We start from the raw sequence: 21,008 nt of genomic DNA on the forward strand, positions 1-21,008 counted from the left end.
GTTGTGTATTTTGGTTATAAAAATTTCTCAAAGAAAGTATACAAAATATAATATTTTTGCATACAAAAATGTTTGGCTTTGTAGCCTACGTTTGGAAAGATCTTTCATACAATTTAAAAACAAGAAATTTATTGCATTGTACGTGAAAAATTGGTGATAGTGCTTTCTAAGTGAGTAATAATTGACCTTTCCAAAATAATATTAATTGTTTGGATTTGGCTGTAATTAAACAAGTTATGTATACGTGCTAACTCGTTAAGAGCCTTTATTGTTTGATTCGTTATCTACATTAACAACCGGCTTCTAAGATGCTAAAGACTAAAAATTCTTCATATTCGAAACCTGATGCCAGACTACTTGAACATGTATTAAGGTAACTACATGGTTTCAGCCGAAAGTAATGATTAAGTAATTTAAAACTCAGATATGGATATTGCTGCAATTAGTGACGAATGCCTTCAATAAATATTTTTTTATTTGGGATTGGTTAATGAAGTTCATATAACTTTTTGCAATCAATCACTTCAGATAAGATAGTATTTCTTGTTCACATATATCTGACAACTCTGATAAGGCGTAATTCAATCATCTAATTAGTGAGAAACGAATGAACGTTCGCCCCTGCAGAAGTTTTTAAACGCTTGTTTCTTGACTATCAGATAGTATCTGGTATCTGCCATGAGATCGAAGGAGTAATATCCACAATTTTAGGCAAATCGTTAGGAATTTCCAAACAAAAGAATTATAAAACAAATTTTTCAACGAATCTAATATATGTACGCTTTTACCTCACGAGTAACGGGTATAAAAATAGTTGACAAATTTTTTTCAAGTTTACTGTAATCTTACATAGTATCTACACAACAATACACCATGTAGAAATTTAGTTTCATAGCAATCAGCCTTATATTGCTGACGTTGTCATCGATCTGCTAAATTTAAAAAGGCTTTTTTCCCATTTTCTAAAATTAAGTTGTTTTGCTGAATACTGTTTATAATATTTTATTGTTTTCTTTTATTACTTATTCTAATAAAACTATACTAATCGGATAATCCAAGGCACTTTGTTTACACTGCTCATTGTGTGCAGTGTACAAACTAAAAGACTAGTAAGTGATTCTGTTCAATTCATTTTCAATGACAATGGTATTTTCCCTTATTTCTTATGTCAACTCCATGTACAATAATTTTAAATAAATATTTGCATTACTTCCGTGGCCAAATTACGAAACGAGTGACACGAGTGATCGGCGAATTAGCTTTGAATGCCTGATTTGTGTGTGAATTGATCTAAAATAACTAGAATCAACAAAATTGTTTTCTGTCCTGAAACTTCAGCCAGTGGAAAATTATCTGCAGCAACGTCAAAATGTAGGCCTTAAGTATAAAATGAAAAATCACAACCCATAATTACAATTTATTTTATATTTCTTTAAAAGCTAATGGAAATTATCTTAAAACTGAAATCACTAATACAAATTCAACAAAAGCATTGTAACTAATTGTTTTCAATTGAGTACATAAGAATTGTCTTAAAAATGTGTTCAACGTAACGATTTTAAGGTAAACGAAAACATGAAAGTCCTTTGTAAAATGAGAGTTAATCATTTAGTTGATAAGTACTACAGTTCTTTCTTAAAATTACTTTGTATCTACCATTATTTGTACACAATATACAATTTATATATTTTTCCTTACATTCCTATTTTAATTTGTAGACCTTAATTGTTCAGACTGTTCATTCCGTGTGTATAACCGATATGGAATATTATATGGCTACTTTAAAAGCTCGCGTTTTGGGGCCGGCCATAACGTTAACACACTCACAAGCGAGTATATCACCCAGTTACCTCACCATAAATATCACAATAGTATAATAATAATATTGGATCAAGAGGACTACAGGAAGGAGCAGCAAAGGATCAGGACCAGCACCGTAATGGGAAAGATGGCGTATATCTCGCTGCGCGGATGACAGGTAGAGACCAGGTTGGTTATATCGTCCTCCTCGTGCTCAATGCCATCCCGAGTGGGAACCTCCACCACTACGATCTCGTCCGAAAGGAAACTGATGTTGAATGTGCAATTCGTGGTATTCAGACAGCTTTGCGATTCGCTCATGTTCGAGTACTGGTACGTCGGCTTGTAAATATCGAATATGGCGTGGATCTCGTTTTGCACATGATCGTTGTCGCTGTAGAATATATAATAGTAGTACCCATCCTCGATGACGTTGTGCACCACCATCGAACTCTTGTTGGGCGAAGTGTCCATTATGTGCGGATTTGAGCACTCATTTTTTGGCCTAAAGAACTCCTGCAGCAGGATCATTCCATTGAAACACTGAAATAATCCCGTCTCAAAGCTGGACACCGAATTGGACTCGTCGGTTTCCGTGAAGTTTATGGCATTTCCTCCGTGGATGGTCTTTCTATCGTAGACATTCTCCCTCTTCGATCTTTTATAAAGCGTATCGTAAAGATCCTGTCTCTTCTGATTCCTATGGCTTCCTCTATTGTGTCTTTTGAGACGCTCCCGATGAGGCGGACTTTCCCCACTATGATGGGTCTTACTCGAATTTTGATCTGCAAAATCTTCATATGGTATGTGATTGCGACTAGCTTCTTTGTTTGTGATATTCGAACTCTGATCTCGCTGATGGGCTGGAGAATTAGAGCTTTGATGGTGATTCAATATGTGTTCTGTATGGTGTGATCCCTGCAAATCGGTTATAGCATACGGATCATGTTCGCCATGATGAATTGTGCCCTTTTTCAGTTTTTTCCTGATTAACTTAGGCTGTATAGAATTGTTTTGCTTCACAGGCATGTTCAACTGCGGCTGTGAAACATCCTCAGTCAAATCCTCTCCACCGTGATTTTCGTGCTCCATTAGGACGTCCTGGTTGCCCTTCTCTTCCGTGATCTCCACGTTGTCTTCGAAGAACACCTGCACCTGTTCGTGGCCTTTGGCATAATTGGCGCCCAACTTGTTCTTATTGTGATCGGTCAGACCGCAAAGATTAAGCTCCCTGTGACCATGGATGATCAAGATGCGGGATCCATCGTAGCGGGAGCAGAATTTCACTCGCACCTTGGCGCCTTTCAGCAAGAAGAAGCCCCAGTATTCCAGGGTATCATCCGGCAAAGTCATAGACTTCTTCAGCCTAATGTGTTTTCGATTCGTCGCAATCTCGGGCTTATTACGTAGTTGAAACGCATTGAAGTTGGAGCTCATACGCAGTGTGTGTTTCGAGCAAAAGATCGACGAGATTCCTGCCCGGATCTCAATGATATCGGACTCAGCCATGGGATAGATGACATCGGCAAACACTGTCTTTCGCAAGTGCAGCGGCATAATGATAAGGATGGCCGGCAGTATCACAATCATCAGGCAGAAAACCAGCACCCTTTTCACACCGTGCATTTTGCGGGTTTCTGCAAATAAAAAGGGAGAAAAGATAAAGATTATTATCTGGAGATATTGAAATAGTTTTTTCCTATGGCCTGACGGGGCACCTTCAAAGTGATATTCCGTTATCGGCTGCATCCTGGCGGCTTAAAATTTTCCCTTGACTGCGAAATAGTTTTCCTGCGACCACGTCTGATTGCCAGCCAGGTTTGTTGTACACTGTCAGATTGCGCGATTATCAAATTAGTCTGGGCCACTGGAACCGGCATATTTTCACGGCTCCCCCTCCTTACGATCTTATAAGTTCAACTGAGCAATTGTGAGAGGCGAGATTGTATCAACAATTCAACACGATTGTTGATATTGGCCGAGTGTATAACTAAGCTATTCACAAGATTCAATTGGCAGACTCAGATCGATGGCCAGCCAAGTGACAGCCGATGTTTGATCGATGTTTAGCGACCCGCGTCTCTGGATGATTCCCCACAATTACTTGGTTTTGCGGAAAAAGATTTGCTTATCGCCGTTAACAACAAAAATTTAGACCAGGAGCGGTATCTTTTTCTAGGGTGGTAAACTCATACGTTTTATTTTGTAATTATCGGATAATCATATGGAAATGAACACATAAATGTTAAACATAATCTGTTTGCTTTGGAATCCATTTTGTTAATCGGATTCCTTATGCTTAGTCAGGGGGAAAAATACATTTATATAATATTATTTAAATATTTACTAGCATTTAAAATGAAACACAAATAGTTATATACATATATATATATTCTAACTTAGTTTTGCTATAATTTTTATTTAGCTTTGATTACTCTGCAAACTCACATGATTACGAACGATTTTGGTGCCTTATCAGGGACCCAGCTAATTACCGCCCGCCTATTGATGCCAACTGCGATAAGCCCTGTTTTTCCTTCACAAAATGATCTTAATATTAGTCAGGTCTTATCGACGTCAGCGCGTTGTGATCAGGCATAAATAAATTCATATATGCCATACTTATGTGACATAACTACAGAATTTATGGCATACACGGTTAGTGCTTCTTTGTCACGTTTTTGTCGAGTGCTTTTTGAACCAGACTGAAATGTGAATGTGCTTCGAGATAAAAGCCGTATCATAAAAACATTTCGCTGATCGCCATCTTTTCAACGATTCCATGTTATTCACAGACTTTGGATTAGAATAAAGCACAAAAAAAAAAAAAACCCTAAATGCGTTAATTAGCTTAACTATAAAAAATCATTCAAGTAGCACACAGAAATATCAAATGAATACTATTATAAATAATGTTATTTTTCCAATAACCAAACAGTTGGAAGAAATAATTTAAGATTCATATTTGTAAATGTAGGGTGATAACAGATCTAAGATCCAATTAAGAAAAGTGATAACCTTCATAGACTTGTTCTGCCCTTCTTTCCAATGACTTGTTGTATTAATCTAAAACACTTTAATAAGGCATATATTACGTTAAATTCCATTATTCCTATTTCTGTATGCAAATGCCGGTTTTAATTTTTCTTTGTCAGGTTTTCCCGGGTCTTTCCCATGACAACGACACAAAATGGTGTGGCCTCAAAAAATGGTATAGGTCGTGAATTATTGGTATTTTATTTTGCTTTATATTTTGTTTTGCATTTCTGACAATGTTGTCATTCGTTTCCGTTGCTGAGGTGTCAAGTTGATTTAATTAACAATTCAATTTTTTTGTTAACGAATTTCATAATTTGCTTCTTTTGCTTTAGGTTTTATTTTTTGCAGCCAAGGTTAATATTGAAAGTGTGTTTCTTGGCACTATCATTTTTCTTCAGTGTATCGTGAAAATCCTTGAAATACCCGTAGCCTGTTTTCATCCGGTTTTTAAAACGATTTGTAGCCGCGACGGAAATATGCATTGAAATGCAAAAAACACCTGTGGAAATGTTATTCTTGTTTGTTTATTTTAGCGTTGCACTTACATTCTGTATCTCCCCTATAGTTGTTCTATATCTTTGGGATGTGACAATTGCGATTTGATTTGTGAATTTCACATGTAGTTGTCGAGATCGTTTTCTAGTCGTTTGCTTGGATTGCTATTTGTCGCCTATAAAAGTGGCTCAGGTGAGCATATATCCAAAAATAAAGGAATTATAGAAATGCATACGGGTAAATATTTTAAAAATCCAAGAACTGAAGCACACGTGCCGTTTCCCATGATTTGAATTAGAAGCAACTGATGTTCAAGTGGCTTTTTGTTTTATTTTGACACACATTTTAATCAACAATTTTCTCTGTCTCGCTCAACCGCTTATCGCGACACTCTCTCTATTTTTCACTCTTTTTGTTAACACACTGTTTCCGCATATCTTTGTTTGTTTTTGAGACACGTCGCGGAATATTTATAAGTAAAGGGCCACTTTTATTGTCTCCTCTCGCACAACTCAGCCTGTTTCGCCCATTTTCCAAAGGCTTAAATATTTATCCAGCATTATAATTACGAAATTTTCACCAGACTGGACAGAGGAAAAACAAAACGCTTCAATTCACTACAAAGCAACCCAACAAATGAGACGGGAAACTGCTTCAGTGGAAATTTTAACCCCAAAGAAATGTAGACGACCTCTGTGCTCTTTGTTTTAAGGGTGCACTGTACAAAATTTAACTTGAAAACAATTTTTATATTTCAGAGATGTACTGAAGAGCTACTGAAAAACTTCAGAATGCGTATATGCGTACAGAAAAACAAATAATTTTTAAATTTCTAATACAATTTTTTATTATTATTTTTTTAGAGTATTTCCTCTCGCTCTCTTGTGGGTTGTATAAGTAGAAAAAGAGAATCATGGGAAAATCAAGTGAAGTGAAGTTGGCTGCGATGAAAATTTGGTTGTGAACTGGACTAACATGAAGGCGGGAATTTACGATTTTGACGAATAAATAGATTGAATTCTATATACTTCAGTAGTTTCACTGAATTGCTAAAAGTTAAGTAACGTGGGCTTCAAATTTATTTTATTTGGTTAGAATTTAAGAAAAAATTGAGTTGTTTTGCAATATAAATAACGACATAGCTTTGAGAAAATCATATTGAAATCAACATACTCGTATATAAACTTCCCGACAAGAAGATGATGGTCACATAAGTATGTAGTTAAAAAAAAAGTGGGGGAAAGAAAGAACTTAAGAGAACTAAAAATTGTAGCTTACACGAATTAATAATAACATTTTACAGTCGAAAATTAATGAAAAATTAACTATAATATTCTGTGGCTACAAAATGTACTTTGTTTAAAAAAGGATTGTGTATAATTTCTGTCAGTACTTACTATGCAAATCCGGCATTGAGTAATAGAAATCCGTATGATAGTAATGCAATTGCCCAGGACTTACTGACGTAGTCCTGTTGAACATCTTCTTGTTGGTCATGCTGGATAATAAATTAAATTGCTTTGAAGAACTGAAATCGGAGACAGAGTTGTACCGTCGGCTGCGAGTTATCGCAATGAACTAATGAAATGAGTATAATCCAAATCGGGACAGAGCCGACTGTGGGCAGTGCTTGGGATCAGTAACGATGACGCTTAGTCCAAACAGACGTCGCACAGTGGTTCCCTTACGCAAAAAACACTGCGAACATCAAATGAATTAAGTGGGCTCGAAAGGACACGATATTATATAACCTTTACAGTTTATTTTAGGCTCTTAAAAACCATGAATCATAATCATAAAATTATGTTTCCTGGCTACATCGTAATACACGTTTTTCTTTTAATTTCAAAGAAACGAAAACAATATATGTATTAAAAAATGTGAAAAGCGCCACTGTGCTACGGGGTGCCTGTCCTCATCTGAACTGATACTGATAGTCGCCGTCGGCCTTTTATCATAATGAATTAGTAAACAATGTTAATAAGTAGACAAAACACAGCCTTTCAAATGATAATCGCAGGCATGGACACAGGTATCAATTTATCTGACGTTTTGATCTATTGATTGGTTATTTAATATGTCCATCACAATTCCCATAGTTTCAATTATAAAAGAGCACTAATTTCCGCTTTGTAAAATAATGGCTTGGCCTAAAAAAAAACAAGATGCACAGAAACATTCACATATTTTATTTTAGGGTCGGAAACGGTACCTTCTACCTCTTACATACTTTTCAACGTATCTAGTATTGCCTTTTCCTCTCCGTTTGACGGGTATAATATTTCTTGACGCATCCATCTTAATATACCCGACTTGAACGTTCTAGACACCAAATAAATTAGGGATTTACGGCCAGTTAATCTTATCTACTGCAAATTATTTTATTGAAATGTGGAAAGTTTTGCATCAAAAATGCAGGCTGAATTCAATTGTGCTCGAGATTCTTTTTCCTCAGGTGTTTGTAGATTTTATAAATGATTGCATTACATAGTTAAAAAGTATTTACCCTGATATCTATTTTGATTAGCTCTCCTGTTGTATTTTCGTGACATTTTCTTTGTTTGGACAATGTATATATGACTGGTGTGGTTGGTGGCTGGGAGTTGTTAAGATAATGCTCCAAGAAATTTATAGCAAAATCGTAATAATCGTTTGCAATCTGTAAATTATGGGGTTGATTGCTTATGCATGTACTATCTAAGATTGCTTAGCAAGGTTTAACTGAAAAGGTTAAATGGAAATAACCCTCGTTCTTATAAGGAGTCATCTTATGTTGTTCAAATTACTTGGACTATAACCAGAAAGAATGAGCCTAAGATTCAGATCTTCGGTTTAGCCGATGGCTATGTCAGTCACAAAGATTATTGTTCCTGAACTTGTTAAAAAATTGAGTGTTTAAATTTATTTCAGGCCCAACACCGCCCATTTACACCGAGATAATTTCAATGTTTTGGTCGCTTTCTCGCATCTCTGGTAAGTCATATAAACTAATATCTACTTTATTTTTATTCGGGACTTCTTTTTTAAAGTCTCGTTTACTTTTCTTCTGGTTTTTCACATTTCCCTTAGCGGTAACTGAAATTTCCTCCAGTATTCGACTCTTGCATATACAAAACTTTCTGCCTCGTAATCTTCGCATGCAACTCGAGTCATTTTGATAGTGATTCAATCGGTTTATGGACTCCACATTTATATATTCCAGTTCTTGACGATTGTGATTGTAGCGAGTAGTCGTAGAAAATTCTGGGTTGTTTGGGGTGGCAGTGAAATATACTCTATAGGTGCTGCCACTTGATAACTTTCTGTCCTTTCGTTGCAACACCATTTTGATTGATTTAAGTGTAAGATTGTAGCACAGCTCCTGCAAGTTGTGATGATAAAGGAATTGATTTATGCTGCGCACGAGTAGCTTTCCCAAAGACAAATGCTTTATTTGATTGGTGTTAAGCAACTTGTAGGTATCACACGGGCAGTTGGATTCCCCTATGCCAGCATCTGAACAGGTTCGATTCTCGGGAACTGGAGCAAAAAGGGTCTGACAAGTGGGGCAATCTACCAGTTTGTCCACTGCATGAGGCCAACGTTCTCCCAGTTCCAAGAGATGTTGCAGTGTGAGATGAAGATCGTATGGAGAAGTCAGACGTTTACTATTGATCCTCAAGGCTTGAACTATTTCAGGACGCAATGCTCTAAACCAGGATGGTAGCCAAATGTACAGGATGGGTAAACTTTCCCCAAGAAAGTTCCTTTTCTTTTCTTGTACAGATGACACAGGATAGCTGAACAGGACGACAATTGACTTTGTAAGAATACCCATTTCCTTGAATTTCTTGACTATATCCAACAGTTCAGCTTGTATTTTGTCATTATCATAGGATTTATGCGGCATTCCGTTTGCAAAGAAAATTCCGAGTACAGGTCGGGATGAATTAGAATGTCGTTTTAAAAATTCCTTACAATAGTCAAAGCTATACTTGATATTAAGTCGTCGATCAATGCAACTTTCACCATTCTTCTGCTCCAGAATATGACGGGCATTAAAGTCAATGGGACCTTCAAAAAACCCATTCTTTACCGAATTGAAGATTGTCACATCGGACATTCCCCCGCCATATGCGGTTATGTAACCCTTCTTCTTAAAATGCTTCCATATAAGTGGAACCGTTTTCAGGCAACCATTCCCACTCGCATTGCATTTGAGATTCATCAAAGTGTGCGGACTGTAGCCCGTCAGTACAGCCAATAAATTGGACTGGGTATTCTCACCAATATCTGTGTATCCATCCATCTTGAACCAGCCCTGCATTTTAAGATGGTTGAATACAATGGGAAAGTTGCGGCGAAAGTTGATCTGGGAAATACCATCGAGTCCAATCATTATAACACTCGGTCTGCGGTGCCAGGAAAAAAGTGGTGCATATGCTTTACGAGGTTGGACTAGGGCAAAAGAATTTGATTGCAGATCCTTTGCCAGTTCACTTCGGCAGGATGCTCTTATGCCGTCCACGGTACGGGGAACCGTATAGCCATTCCAAAAAGGAACTTCGTCACCGAGGCTATTCAAAAATTGTTATCAAATTATAAGGCTTTCACATGTTAAATGAAATACATACACAACAGGTGCATCAAAAGTAAAGTTGCGATTTACACCTCTTATCGCACGATAACTGCAATTGTATCCAACCAAGTTGGGAGATTTCTTTTCCATAGACGCAAGTTTCAGCTGGGCCACAGAATCATTTACATATAACACATATTGCTGGATTTTGTCGTCGAAACGAAGTTTTATTAAACTATTATCGTTGGAACAAACGTTGTCATGTTTTATGTTCCTTTTTTTACTTTTTACTGATTTGATGATGTATGGAATATGACACTCTGATGTCATGATATAGTGTTCATGATGGACTTGATTAGATTGCGAGTTTCGAAGCACTGGTTTCTTTTTTGTAGTCATAGACAAATGACTTTGTAGGAATATGGGTATTATCAAAAGCAGCGTCCTACAAGGTTCCATGATAACTCCTAACTGAACTCAGTATTTGACATACACCAGAGTCTGTTAGTTTAAATGATTAAATATAATTTGCATGCCCGTTTGTTTGTACATGTTTCTTCCAAGTTAATTTAAATAGGATACAAAATAAAAACTCACCGTGAAATGAATTTCTCTACGGTAGCCTAGCCAGATTTTAAAAGTAATCGAAAATATTAGTTGGCAGAAATATTTACAATGGCGCGGTCTATGTCATACACTTTTAAAAGACTTACTGTGAGTTTTCTGGCTGTAACCTTAATATGTCTGTGGAGCATGAATTCCTCAAGAGTCGATGAAAAGTTTAGGACTAGTGTTCGAGAAACCCAGGGAGTGAAAAAACGCTTTTATGTCAAATCCGGAAAGTGTGAAATGCATTATGTAGATCCCTTCAATGCGGAGTTCTTAAAAATCAATCACCCAAAGAAATTTATACCGTGCACAAATGAAAGTGATCTTGTTTCTGCACACTACGATAAAATATTGAATCGATATGTGCTTCACACAAATGAGGAAGTGCTTCACGAGCTGTCCGAGTCAAAAACGAATGACTTTGCTTGTTTTTATCAGAAAATTATTTATGGTCAATCAGCGGATCATTACGACAGGTAATTGAGTGCATTATGTAAAGTAGGGTTACCATACAATTTTGCTTCCTTAAATGCAGGAAAGGTAGAAGAACCAAAATCAGTCAGAACTATTTGGTGCCTTTGGATGTCGAAGGGATGTTGGTGGAATGCAGGACCGCTGACGAAATGAGAGTCCTCCAAAGAGATGCTTTTGTATTTGTGCAATACAAGCATCGTCCACAGAAAGTAAAGCCAAATAATAAGGCCAGTGTTATTATGTACGGTATAGATACTGTCTCAAGGACCAATCTTCGCAGGATGATGCCCATTGTACACGAGTTCCTCAAGTCTCCAGGATGGTACGAAATGATGGGCTACAATAAGGTCATTGAATGTATTCCATTGGAACTTTTTTTCTATCGTTAAAAACATATTTTAAATATTCCTAATATAGGTGGCTGATAATTCCTTTCCCAACATATTCGCTATGCTAACTGGCTTTTCCCCGGAGTCGGCCGAAAAACGAATTTGTAATACGGATGTTGATGGATGTTTGGATAAAATACCTTTTATATGGAAGGAGTTCAAAAAAGACGGGTATTTAACAGCCTATGCTGAAGATGAGGAGCACTCAAATACCTTCAACTATGCAAAGCCAGGCTTCGCCGTGAAGCCCACAGATTATTATTTTCGTCCATTTCTAACCGCCCTTGAAAACGAGACTTTGATCCAATATTGCCCTGATTGCCTAATGAAATATTGTCTGGGTCGTCGACTTGCCAACAGCTATATCTTCGATTACTGCCGCCAGTTTATGCAACGATTCGTTGCCGATCGCCCTATCTGGGGCATGTTTTGGACGAACCATTACAGCCACGACGACTTATTTATGCTCTCGGCCATGCAACACAAGATCCTAGAAGATTTGCTCAATTTTGAAAAGGATGGGGCTTTCGAGCATACCATAATGATATTCTTCTCAGATCACGGAGCTCGTTTCGGTCCTCTCATGTACACGAAAGAAGCTTTTCTAGAAGAGCGGCTGCCTATGATGTTCATTTACTTACCACCCTGGTTTCGAATAAAATATCCTTACTATGTGGAGGCTCTGGCTCAGAATCAGAATCGGTTGAGTTCCAACTTCGACGTGTACAATACCTTGAAACATATTATTAACATTGAAGGATTGGTGGAGGATACCAAACGGTCCTACGACTGCCCCCAGTGTCAGTCGCTTTTTTATCCCCTACCAGAGAATCGAAGCTGTTCGGAGACTGGCATAGCGGAGGCTTACTGTACGTGCCACAACTACGAGGAAGTCACGGAGGACCACGGGACTTGGCGCATGGCCGAACTGGTGGTCGATCGCATGAACAAATACCTGCAATATCATAATCTGCAGAATCTTTGTAGTAATCTCACCCTGAGGGTAGTCAATAACACTGAAGTAAGAATGCACTATAAGGACGTAAATCTAGCAAAGGGAATGCGACACTACCATACCAAATTTCAAGTTCATCAAAATTTGGCTGAGTTTTTTGCCACTGTTCTCTACGATAGGGAGACAGAAGAACTCCAGATAAATGTGGAGCTCATCAGTCGAACTAATATGTATGGTACCGATTCAGAGTGCGTCAGCAATAAGATTCAAAAGCTATATTGCGTTTGCTTGTCAAAGCTGCGAGCTATAATAAAGTGAAAATAAACTTGATGTTATATAAAACAAACTAGGGCTATATTAATTACTTCAGAATTGAAGTGTTGAAAAAAGCTTTGCCACACATACACTTTTAATAAAAAGGTAAACATTCATTATCATCGTCGACGGACATTCAACTCGTATTTATTCGTTTTCGCTCTATTGACATTGTTTATTGATTGCGATCTCTAGGAGCTGATCGAAGTCAGTTGTTAGGGATAGCTCAGCCCAATCAGTTCAGTGTATTTCTTATTGAAAAACGATATAAAATTATTTCTTTACGATCCTATTAGTTGTGCAATTTCTTTCTGAGTTTAGCAATTAGCTTATGGTTAATTTAATTTAGGATGATGTTGAAAACTAAGACGTTTACTTTAGTGTCATCTAAACAATTTATTTTGTGCATATTTATTTTATTCCTCTTAATTGTGTGGAACACAACGACTTTCGGAGTAAACGATGAGCTTTTAACAAAACACAAGAAAAGCGAAAAACGTTTCTACGTAAATAGCTCTAAGTGCCAAATGCCGTACGTGGAGCCCTTTAATTTCGAGTTCAAAAAACTATACACGCCAAAAAATTTTACACCCTGCTCCAATCAAAGTGATCTGGTTACAGTACACTTTGATTCCATTTTAAAACACTATGTCCTGCATGTCAATAAAGAAGTGCTTCACAAGCTGTCGCAGTCAAACAGTAATGACTTTGCTTGTTTTTACCAGAATATTATCTACGGACAATCTGTGGATCGCTACGATAGGTAATGTTATTTTTAAAGTGAAGTTGAGGTTTTAAAAGGCTTTTTTAAGCTGACTAGGATGGGGAATAGAACTAAATTCACTCACGACTACGTAGTACCCCTGAACGTGGAAGGAATGTTGGTGGACTGTAGGTCAGCGGACGAGAAACGCATCCTGCAAGAGGATGCTTTTACGTTTGTACAACACCAGAAAACTCCTCTGAATTTGGTGAAAGATCGAAAGGCTAGTGTAATAATGTACGGCATAGATACCGTCTCAAGAACCAATCTTCGGCGGTTGATGCCTATGGTATTCGAGTTCCTAAAGTCTCCAGGATGGTACGAAATGATGGGCTACAATAAGGTAAGAAACTCCAAACAATTGTTCCACAATTGGTATATCGTTTATAAAAACCAATAGCACAGTTATTTTAAAACTTAAGTTCTATTTCAGGTAGCTGATAATTCGTTTCCCAATATATTTGCCATCCTAACAGGATATTCCCCACATTCGGCAAAAAATCAAATATGTGATGTATATCAACCAGGATGTTTAGATGAAATACCCTTTATATGGAAGGAAATGAAAAAGGAGGGCTTTCTAACAGCCTACGCCGAGGATACACTGAAGATCAATACTTTTAATTATTTCAAACCAGGGTTTTTCAGTAGGCCCACAGATTACTACTTTCGTCCACTTTTGGATGCCCTGGAAAAAGAAACTAATAACCTGTATTACTCAGGCTGTAAACTGACATACTGCCTGGGTCGCCGACTTGCCAATAGCTATATCTTCGATTACTGCCGCCAGTTTATGCAACGATTCGTGGCCGACCGTCCCATTTGGGGCATGTTTTGGTCCAGTCATTTCAGTCACGATGACTGGGCAATGCTCTCGGCCATGCAACACAAGGTCTTAGGCGACCTGCTTAATTTCGAGAAGGATGGATCTTTCGAGCATACGATTATGATATTCTTCTCGGATCACGGATCTCGGTTTGGTCCCCTAATGACCACGAAGGAATCGTTTCTAGAAGAGCGGCTGCCTATGATGTTCATTTACTTACCACCCTGGTTCCGTGAGAAATATCCACACTATGTGGAGGCTCTGGCCCAGAATCAGAATCGGTTGAGTTCCAACTTCGACGTGTACAATACCTTGAAACATATTATTAACATCGAAGGATTGGTGGAGGATACCAAGTGGTCCTACGACTGCCCCCAGTGTCAGTCGCTATTCTACCCGTTGCCAGAAAATAGAAGATGCTCGGAGGCTGCTATACCGGAGACTTACTGTACCTGCCACAACTACGAGGAAGTCACGGAGGACAACGGGACTTGGCGCATGGCCGAACTGGTGGTCGATCGCATTAACCAATACCTCCAATATAATAACCTGCAGAATCAGTGTAGCAATCTCACCCTTAGGGTAGTCAACGTCACCGAAGTAAGAATGCTGGAGATCGATGAAAACGTAAGTCTGCGAAAGGGATTGCGACATTATCACACCAAATTCCAGGTTCATCAGAATTTGGCTCAGTTCTTTGCCACCGTTCTCTACGATAGAAGAACAGAAGAGCTACAGATCAATGTGGAGCTAATCAGCCGAATTAATATGTATTGGAGGGATTCGGAGTGCTTAGACGACGTTATTCAAAAGGTGTACTGCATATGCCTATCAAGGATAAGAAACAATCAAACCACATTAACTATGCAGTAATCAAAAATGGGAATATACATATGTATGCAATATATTTATATGTATATTTTTTTTGAATTTAATTTTTTTCAAATTTAAATTTTATACAGAAATAATCGTAAAGTGGAAGCAATATAATTTGTAAAAATAGAAAAATATAACATTGTTATGATACCTTTTTATCCATCAAATAATGATGAAAATTGCGATGCGGTAAATTTTCAATTTTAAAATGGACTTGCGAAAGCTTTTACAAATGGGTTGTAAATACATACTTAATGGGTTGTACTACATACTTATATGATGACAAGCGTTGACAGTAGATAAAAAAACGTACGGTCGCTCGAGCGAAGTGCTCAAAAATGTTACACCTAAAAGTTTTTTAATTAAAAAATATTCTGTCTAAAAAGTGCATTGACTGAACTCATCGAACTCAACTTAAATAGCTTCTACGTGGGGTTTGCCGGAAATTCCCGAGCCTGACCTTTTTTAAAGATATCACTGCTCGTGCCATTTGACATTTCATTTTGTGACAGCCCGATGGCTAAAGAAGTTCGGATCGGGAACAAATTTAAGTGCACGTTCGTGGTTTATTCATTAGAAATGATAACAGAGCCAGGAATATTCTTATTTAGGGGTATTCTCTTCAACTGCGTGTTAGTAGCGTCGTGTATGTGGTCAAATGAAGAACATGGATTTTCGAATTTGTTACAGCCATTCGCTGTATAAAACCCTCGTTTTTTGCTGCCTTTTGTCCATCGTGGTTTATGTAATATATCTATCGAAAACGTCTTCGAATGACAATAGTGAAATTTATCCGCCTACAACGCGCTTTTCGCGAGTTTCGAAAAAGACTGAGCCGCAGAAATTCTATGTGAAAACATCCAAGTGCCGTATACCCTATGTGGATCCTTTCAATGACGAAGCTATGAAGTTATACAAACCACAAACACTAGTCACCTGCTCTAATGAGACCGATCTCATATCGACAAAATACAATAAAGTTATTAAGCGGCATGTTTTGCATATTGACGACGAAGTCGCTCAAAAACTGCTTAATTTCACAGACGCCGAATACAATTGCTTCTACCGCGAAATCAAATACGGAAATCATGCAGATACCTACGACAAGTAAGACAAGTGGGAGCTTGAGCCCCTTTTTCGCTGAAGAAACAATATCCAATCATCCTCTTATGCTTCGTAGTCTTAAGGGCAAAAAGTATTTCACGAGTGGTTACGAGGTGCCAGTCCATGTGGAGGGAATGATCGTCGAGTGCCAGACTGCTGAGGATCCGATAGTTGTCCTCCAGAAGGACGCCTTCACCTTTGTCCAGCACCGGCCGTTGCCCAAGGACCTCAAAAAGTCCAGGGCAGCTCGAAAGCCAAGTGTGATAATGTACGGTATTGACTCCCTTTCCCGGATAAACTTTCGCCGCACTATGCCCAAAGTTTTTCACTTTCTACAAGGCCCAGGATGGTACGAGATGCAAGGATACAACAAGGTAGGTATATTTGATACATCTCTGTCTCCAAATTCTCATCTCCAAACTCTGTCATATGTAAAATACTAGAACATACTCTTGCTTTAATATAACTTGATTTCAACTGTTCCCTTTGACGTCTCGAAACTGTTCTACTCTTCTTCATTTGTGCGAACGGGCCATAACAAATTCTTATATGCTTATCTTCTGCTTAGGCGATCTGCCGGCTCCAGAATACGCGTCCCGTTTACAACTGAATACGGATATATCATTAAAATTTGTAAAAATAGTAGCAAACGATGAGCTCTATGTATTTGTCAGCTTTAAGCAAACGGATTAAAACAAACTTAAAGGAGAAACAATAAATTTGGCCCTTTTACCCACCCAAAATTGCGAGGTTTTTAAAATATCAAATTAGAATATAACAAAAACATTACACAAAATATTTGCATTTCAAATACTTAAAATTGGTATGCATATTTTTTTACTTTTATATTTTCGTAATTTGTACTAATAAATATACTAAATAGTTAAAAAACTTTATATGCTACCTGTCTATTGCAAATTTGAATTCTTGAGGCAGGACCAGCGCACCCAAGAATCACTAACTTCAAATATGTATATTTTCCACGTCGCGAGTTGAATACTCTAACGACATATTTTCTAGTATAAAGTAATTTATTAAAATAATTCGGTATTATTATGTACATGTATTCACCTATTAGTATTTCTATGATTTATATAAATAATTATCATGTTAGGGCAATGCAAAATTAGAGTTTTTACTTGGTGGCAATCGAGTACAAATAATATATGTATTTTCCATAACTTCTGTGGTGAAGGGCATATTTTGTCAAATTTACAGCATACGTGTGCACACATACAGTGATCGGCTGTCGCTGCATGCGTACTAGAGAGCTCTAGAGCGCTCTCTCTCTGGCTCCAGGCTCTCTCGAATTTCAGCTCAAGAGCCAGAGAGAGAGCGCTCTAGAGCCAGCACGAAAAAATCGTGCGCAAAAAAATCGTATGGCGTTACGCATCTTATTATTCTAGTGACTTTGGTAGTTACCGACTTACTTTGCTCGATCTCGTCTCGTATTTTTGTAATATGGCTTTTCCGCGTCCAAATTGGACTGCTTTCATACAGATTTCAAATACCTCCAGCGAGGTCATAGAAGTGAAATCGGAAATAATTTGGAGATCCTCGTGTTCTGCCTGCTGTCCCTGCTGCCAACCAAGTTTTTAGCTGAACAACGGCGAATTGGTTAAGATCTGTGTCAGGCATTGTGAGTAAGGACCACTTCTGATGTTGCAAAACACTAGAACACACTTGATTCAATATATGTAACTTTATTTCAACTGTTTGAGAGCACGCCACCGAATGACGCCTCGAAATTCTTCTCCCTTCTTCATTTGTGCGAACGGGCCATGAAGATTCTATCTTATATGCTGAATGTTCATGACAGAAAGGGATGAAAATGCTGTGCTTAATTCTAACGGATATTTGTGCTTATTACCGCGTGGCTTCTTGTTCTTTTTTTTTTTTTTTTTTACAAAATTTACGTATTATTATGTCATGTATAATACAGTGGGACCTATGTACATATATATATACATATTTCCTACTACACATGCGAATTAAATTTTTGTCAAGAATTAGTATAAGACAAAGTCAAAGAACAGATTTTGCATTGAATACATTTTATTATTGACATTTTATAACTGAACTATGTAGTAAGTATTATTTGTCAAGAGCCGTTAGAGTTTGTTTATATCGCTGACGCTAAAAGATCAACCACGTGTACAACTGTTTCAATAGTTAAATATTGGCCATTTTACGACGGCCATGAAACAACGGCCCCGTTGAGAGTAAATATCATTATGCACTTGTTTAACATTGCTAAAACAGATAATTATTTAGATGTCAAAAGTAATTTTTGTATTGACATGTATTTGACATGTTGGCTAATTATGGAAAGCATAAAGGGAATACTATATTCGTTGAAAAATATCCTACAGGCAGATGGAAGCATTTCCGACCATATAACGTATATATATGTATATGTATATACATATGTACATATGCTTGATCTGTAGCCAAGTCGATCTGGGTATGTCCGTCGGCATAAACGTCGAGATCTCATGAACTATAAAAGCTAGAAAGTTGAGAATGAGATTACGATTGAGATTCCAGAGATATAGACGCAGCGAAAGTTTGTTAACGCCCACTCTACCGCCCTTAAACCAACAAAAACAGCCACTATTGATTTTCAGAAAATGATTAAATTTCTTGATCGCACTTATAGTCGGGGAACTCGACTATAGCATTATCCCTAGTTTTTAGTTTCAAGCTAAATATTTTGGTTATAACTAGTTACAACATTTTGATTTCAGGTGGCCGACAACTCGTTTCCCAATATACTCGCTATTCTCAGTGGATATTCGGCCGGTACGGCCAAGGAACATGTTTGCGATACTGATAATGAAGGCTGTTTGGACGAGATGCCAATGATATGGAAGTATTTCAAGAACGCCAGCTATTTGACTGGATACGCGGAGGATGAAAGTAACTCGAATCATTTCAATTACCTAAAGCCCGGCTTCTCCAAGAAGCCGATGGACTATTACTTTCGACCTATGCTTAGGGCACTGGAGTCCGAAATGGATGTGTACCGATTGCCGGAACATGACTACATGCGATACTGTCTGGGGCGCAGGATAGCGAATCGTTATATCTACGACTATGGCCTACAGTTCACGCAACGTTTTGTCCACGATCGACCCATTTGGGGAATGTTCTGGTCAAATCACTTCAGTCACGACGATCCATTTATGCCTTCGTCCATGCAGGAAAAGGTTCTGGGAGATCTGCTAGATATGCTTGAGGATGGGGATTTTGAGGAAATGATAATGATATTTTTTGCCGACCATGGTACCAGATTTGGCGAGTTGACCCGTCTGAAGGAGGGCTTTCTGGAGGAGCGGCTTCCGATGATGTTTATATATCTGCCGCCCTGGTTCCGTGAGACATATCCATCTTATGTGAGGGCACTGGAGTTAAATCAGCACAGGCTTAGTTCCAACTTTGACCTCCACAATACGCTGAAACATATCATAGAGATTGGGGGTACCCCAGATGGTCGAGAGCTACCCAAGTCCTTCGACTGCCCCACCTGCCAGTCGCTGTTCTATCCCCTGCCGGAGGGTCGTACCTGTTCGGAGGCGGGCATTGAGGAGCACTGGTGCACCTGCGAACCCTTCAGGCTTATATCGGGGCAGGATTGGACCACTCCTATTGCCACCAGTGTGATCGATCGAATGAACGAGTATTTCGTTCAAAAGAACCTAACCAGCCTCTGCAGCAATCTGACGCTAAGCTATATCCATAAGACTGAGATAAAAACGGGTCTGGACAGTGATTGGCACCAAGAACTGAAGGAAACAGAAACTGCCGTTTATCGTATTAAGTTCAAAGTGAAACAGAACAGTGCTGACTTCCAAGCCACAGTGGTCTACCATAATTCCACCCAATATGCTGAAGTAAATGTGGAGAAAATCAGCAGAACGAATTCCTACAAAGAGGACTCCACATGCATCGATGATAAGATCGCAAAACTATATTGTATCTGCTTCAGTGCCCTCAGTCACTGATAATACCGTGACTAGTACAGTTTCTTAAATAGCTAATAAAGTTTAAACTAGTTGTAAAACCTTTATATTAGTTTTTCCCTTGGATTTATTTGATTATGGTGTTTAGCTTCGAGTCCTTCATGCTGCACCTACATATATTATATGTCAAGTGCCAGTCTATTCTGTAATTTTTTCCCAGTACGGAATGTCCAATGGTGAAGTTGTGAGCCTATCTGGCCGATCGCATCAGCCTTTCATAAAAGGACTTGGCAAATTGACTGTAAGACGGATGAACAATATGATGCCTCTTAGGACAGACAGCTAAAGTGATATATAAATTCAATAGAAAGTGAGATGTGATCTTCACAGGTTCCTTAACCAGCCGAACTGTTGATGTCAGTTGATAAGTAAGTGTTTAACATCAAACATCTATTTTCTCACTCGTCAGAAAATATTTACTTGAAATATTTTAAGTTGAATTTGATATCAAGGTATGATATCAAGATTAGGAAGTTTATAATTATTTTTTTGCCATGCTTTTAGTATTTATATGGTGCAATCACAATAGTCCTGCCAGGCTAGAAAGTCCCGTTGACCAGATTGGCTCTGTTGAAATCCACGTTGTCAATCAAGATGCCCAACATTTTATGCAACACAGCAGTCGGGAAAGTCCAAACTCGGATAGGATTCAGCTTATATATAATATATTCAGCAATATAATTTGTAAAAATAGAGAAATATAACATTGTTATCATACCTTTTTATCCATCAAATAATGATGGTAATATTGCGGTATGGTAAATTTTCAACTTTAAAATGGAC

The 21,008-nt window shown here is 38.0% G+C and overlaps 5 protein-coding genes across 12 annotated transcripts; 3 read left to right on the forward strand and 2 right to left on the reverse strand.

The window, feature by feature from the left end:
* Nucleotides 1-1,410: 1,410 nt before the first annotated feature.
* Nucleotides 1,411-18,038, reverse strand: LOC6542251. 7 transcript variants are annotated; one of them, XM_026979184.1, is made up of 3 exons: nt 5,570-6,060; nt 5,385-5,509; nt 1,411-3,437 (listed from the first exon to the last, which is right to left on the reverse strand). In XM_026979184.1, the coding sequence occupies exon 3, from the start codon at nt 3,424-3,426 to the stop codon at nt 1,900-1,902; it is 1,527 nt and encodes a 508-aa protein (XP_026834985.1). In that variant the 5' UTR covers nt 3,427-3,437; nt 5,385-5,509; nt 5,570-6,060; the 3' UTR covers nt 1,411-1,899. The 7 variants fall into 7 exon arrangements, 5 of the variants coding, with proteins under 5 accessions (XP_026834985.1, XP_026834986.1, XP_015015019.1 ...); XM_026979185.1 differs by lacking the exons at nt 5,385-5,509; nt 5,570-6,060 and adding an exon at nt 17,634-18,038; XM_015159533.2 differs by lacking the exons at nt 5,385-5,509; nt 5,570-6,060 and adding an exon at nt 6,732-6,949.
* Nucleotides 7,693-10,382, reverse strand: LOC6542248. The gene is made up of 2 exons (XM_001969219.3): nt 9,948-10,382; nt 7,693-9,890 (listed from the first exon to the last, which is right to left on the reverse strand). The coding sequence occupies exons 1-2, from the start codon at nt 10,349-10,351 to the stop codon at nt 8,261-8,263; spliced, it is 2,034 nt and encodes a 677-aa protein (XP_001969255.2). The 5' UTR covers nt 10,352-10,382; the 3' UTR covers nt 7,693-8,260.
* LOC6542218 lies at nt 8,280-12,665 on the forward strand. 2 transcript variants are annotated; one of them, XM_026979183.1, is made up of 3 exons: nt 8,280-8,307; nt 11,228-11,322; nt 11,393-12,665. In XM_026979183.1, the coding sequence occupies exons 1-3, from the start codon at nt 8,280-8,282 to the stop codon at nt 12,635-12,637; spliced, it is 1,368 nt and encodes a 455-aa protein (XP_026834984.1). In that variant the 3' UTR covers nt 12,638-12,665. The 2 variants fall into 2 exon arrangements, with proteins under 2 accessions (XP_026834984.1, XP_001969256.2); XM_001969220.3 differs by lacking the exon at nt 8,280-8,307 and adding an exon at nt 10,562-10,977 and having other exon boundaries at nt 11,037-11,322.
* On the forward strand, nt 12,865-15,096 carry LOC6542200. The gene is made up of 4 exons (XM_026978482.1): nt 12,865-13,397; nt 13,455-13,740; nt 13,831-14,850; nt 14,896-15,096. Exons 1-4 carry the CDS (start codon nt 12,985-12,987, stop codon nt 15,094-15,096), a joined length of 1,920 nt encoding a protein of 639 aa, XP_026834283.1. The 5' UTR covers nt 12,865-12,984.
* On the forward strand, nt 15,598-20,272 carry LOC6541943. Its single transcript, XM_001969222.3, has 3 exons — nt 15,598-16,206; nt 16,280-16,577; nt 18,951-20,272. Exons 1-3 carry the CDS (start codon nt 15,758-15,760, stop codon nt 20,205-20,207), a joined length of 2,004 nt encoding a protein of 667 aa, XP_001969258.2. The 5' UTR covers nt 15,598-15,757; the 3' UTR covers nt 20,208-20,272.
* The last annotated feature ends 736 nt before the right edge of the window (nt 20,273-21,008 follow it).

This window comes from Drosophila erecta, unplaced genomic scaffold (assembly GCF_003286155.1).
Source record: "Drosophila erecta strain 14021-0224.00,06,07 unplaced genomic scaffold, DereRS2 tig00000055-arrow-pilon, whole genome shotgun sequence".
Classification (NCBI taxonomy): domain Eukaryota; kingdom Metazoa; phylum Arthropoda; class Insecta; order Diptera; family Drosophilidae; genus Drosophila; species Drosophila erecta.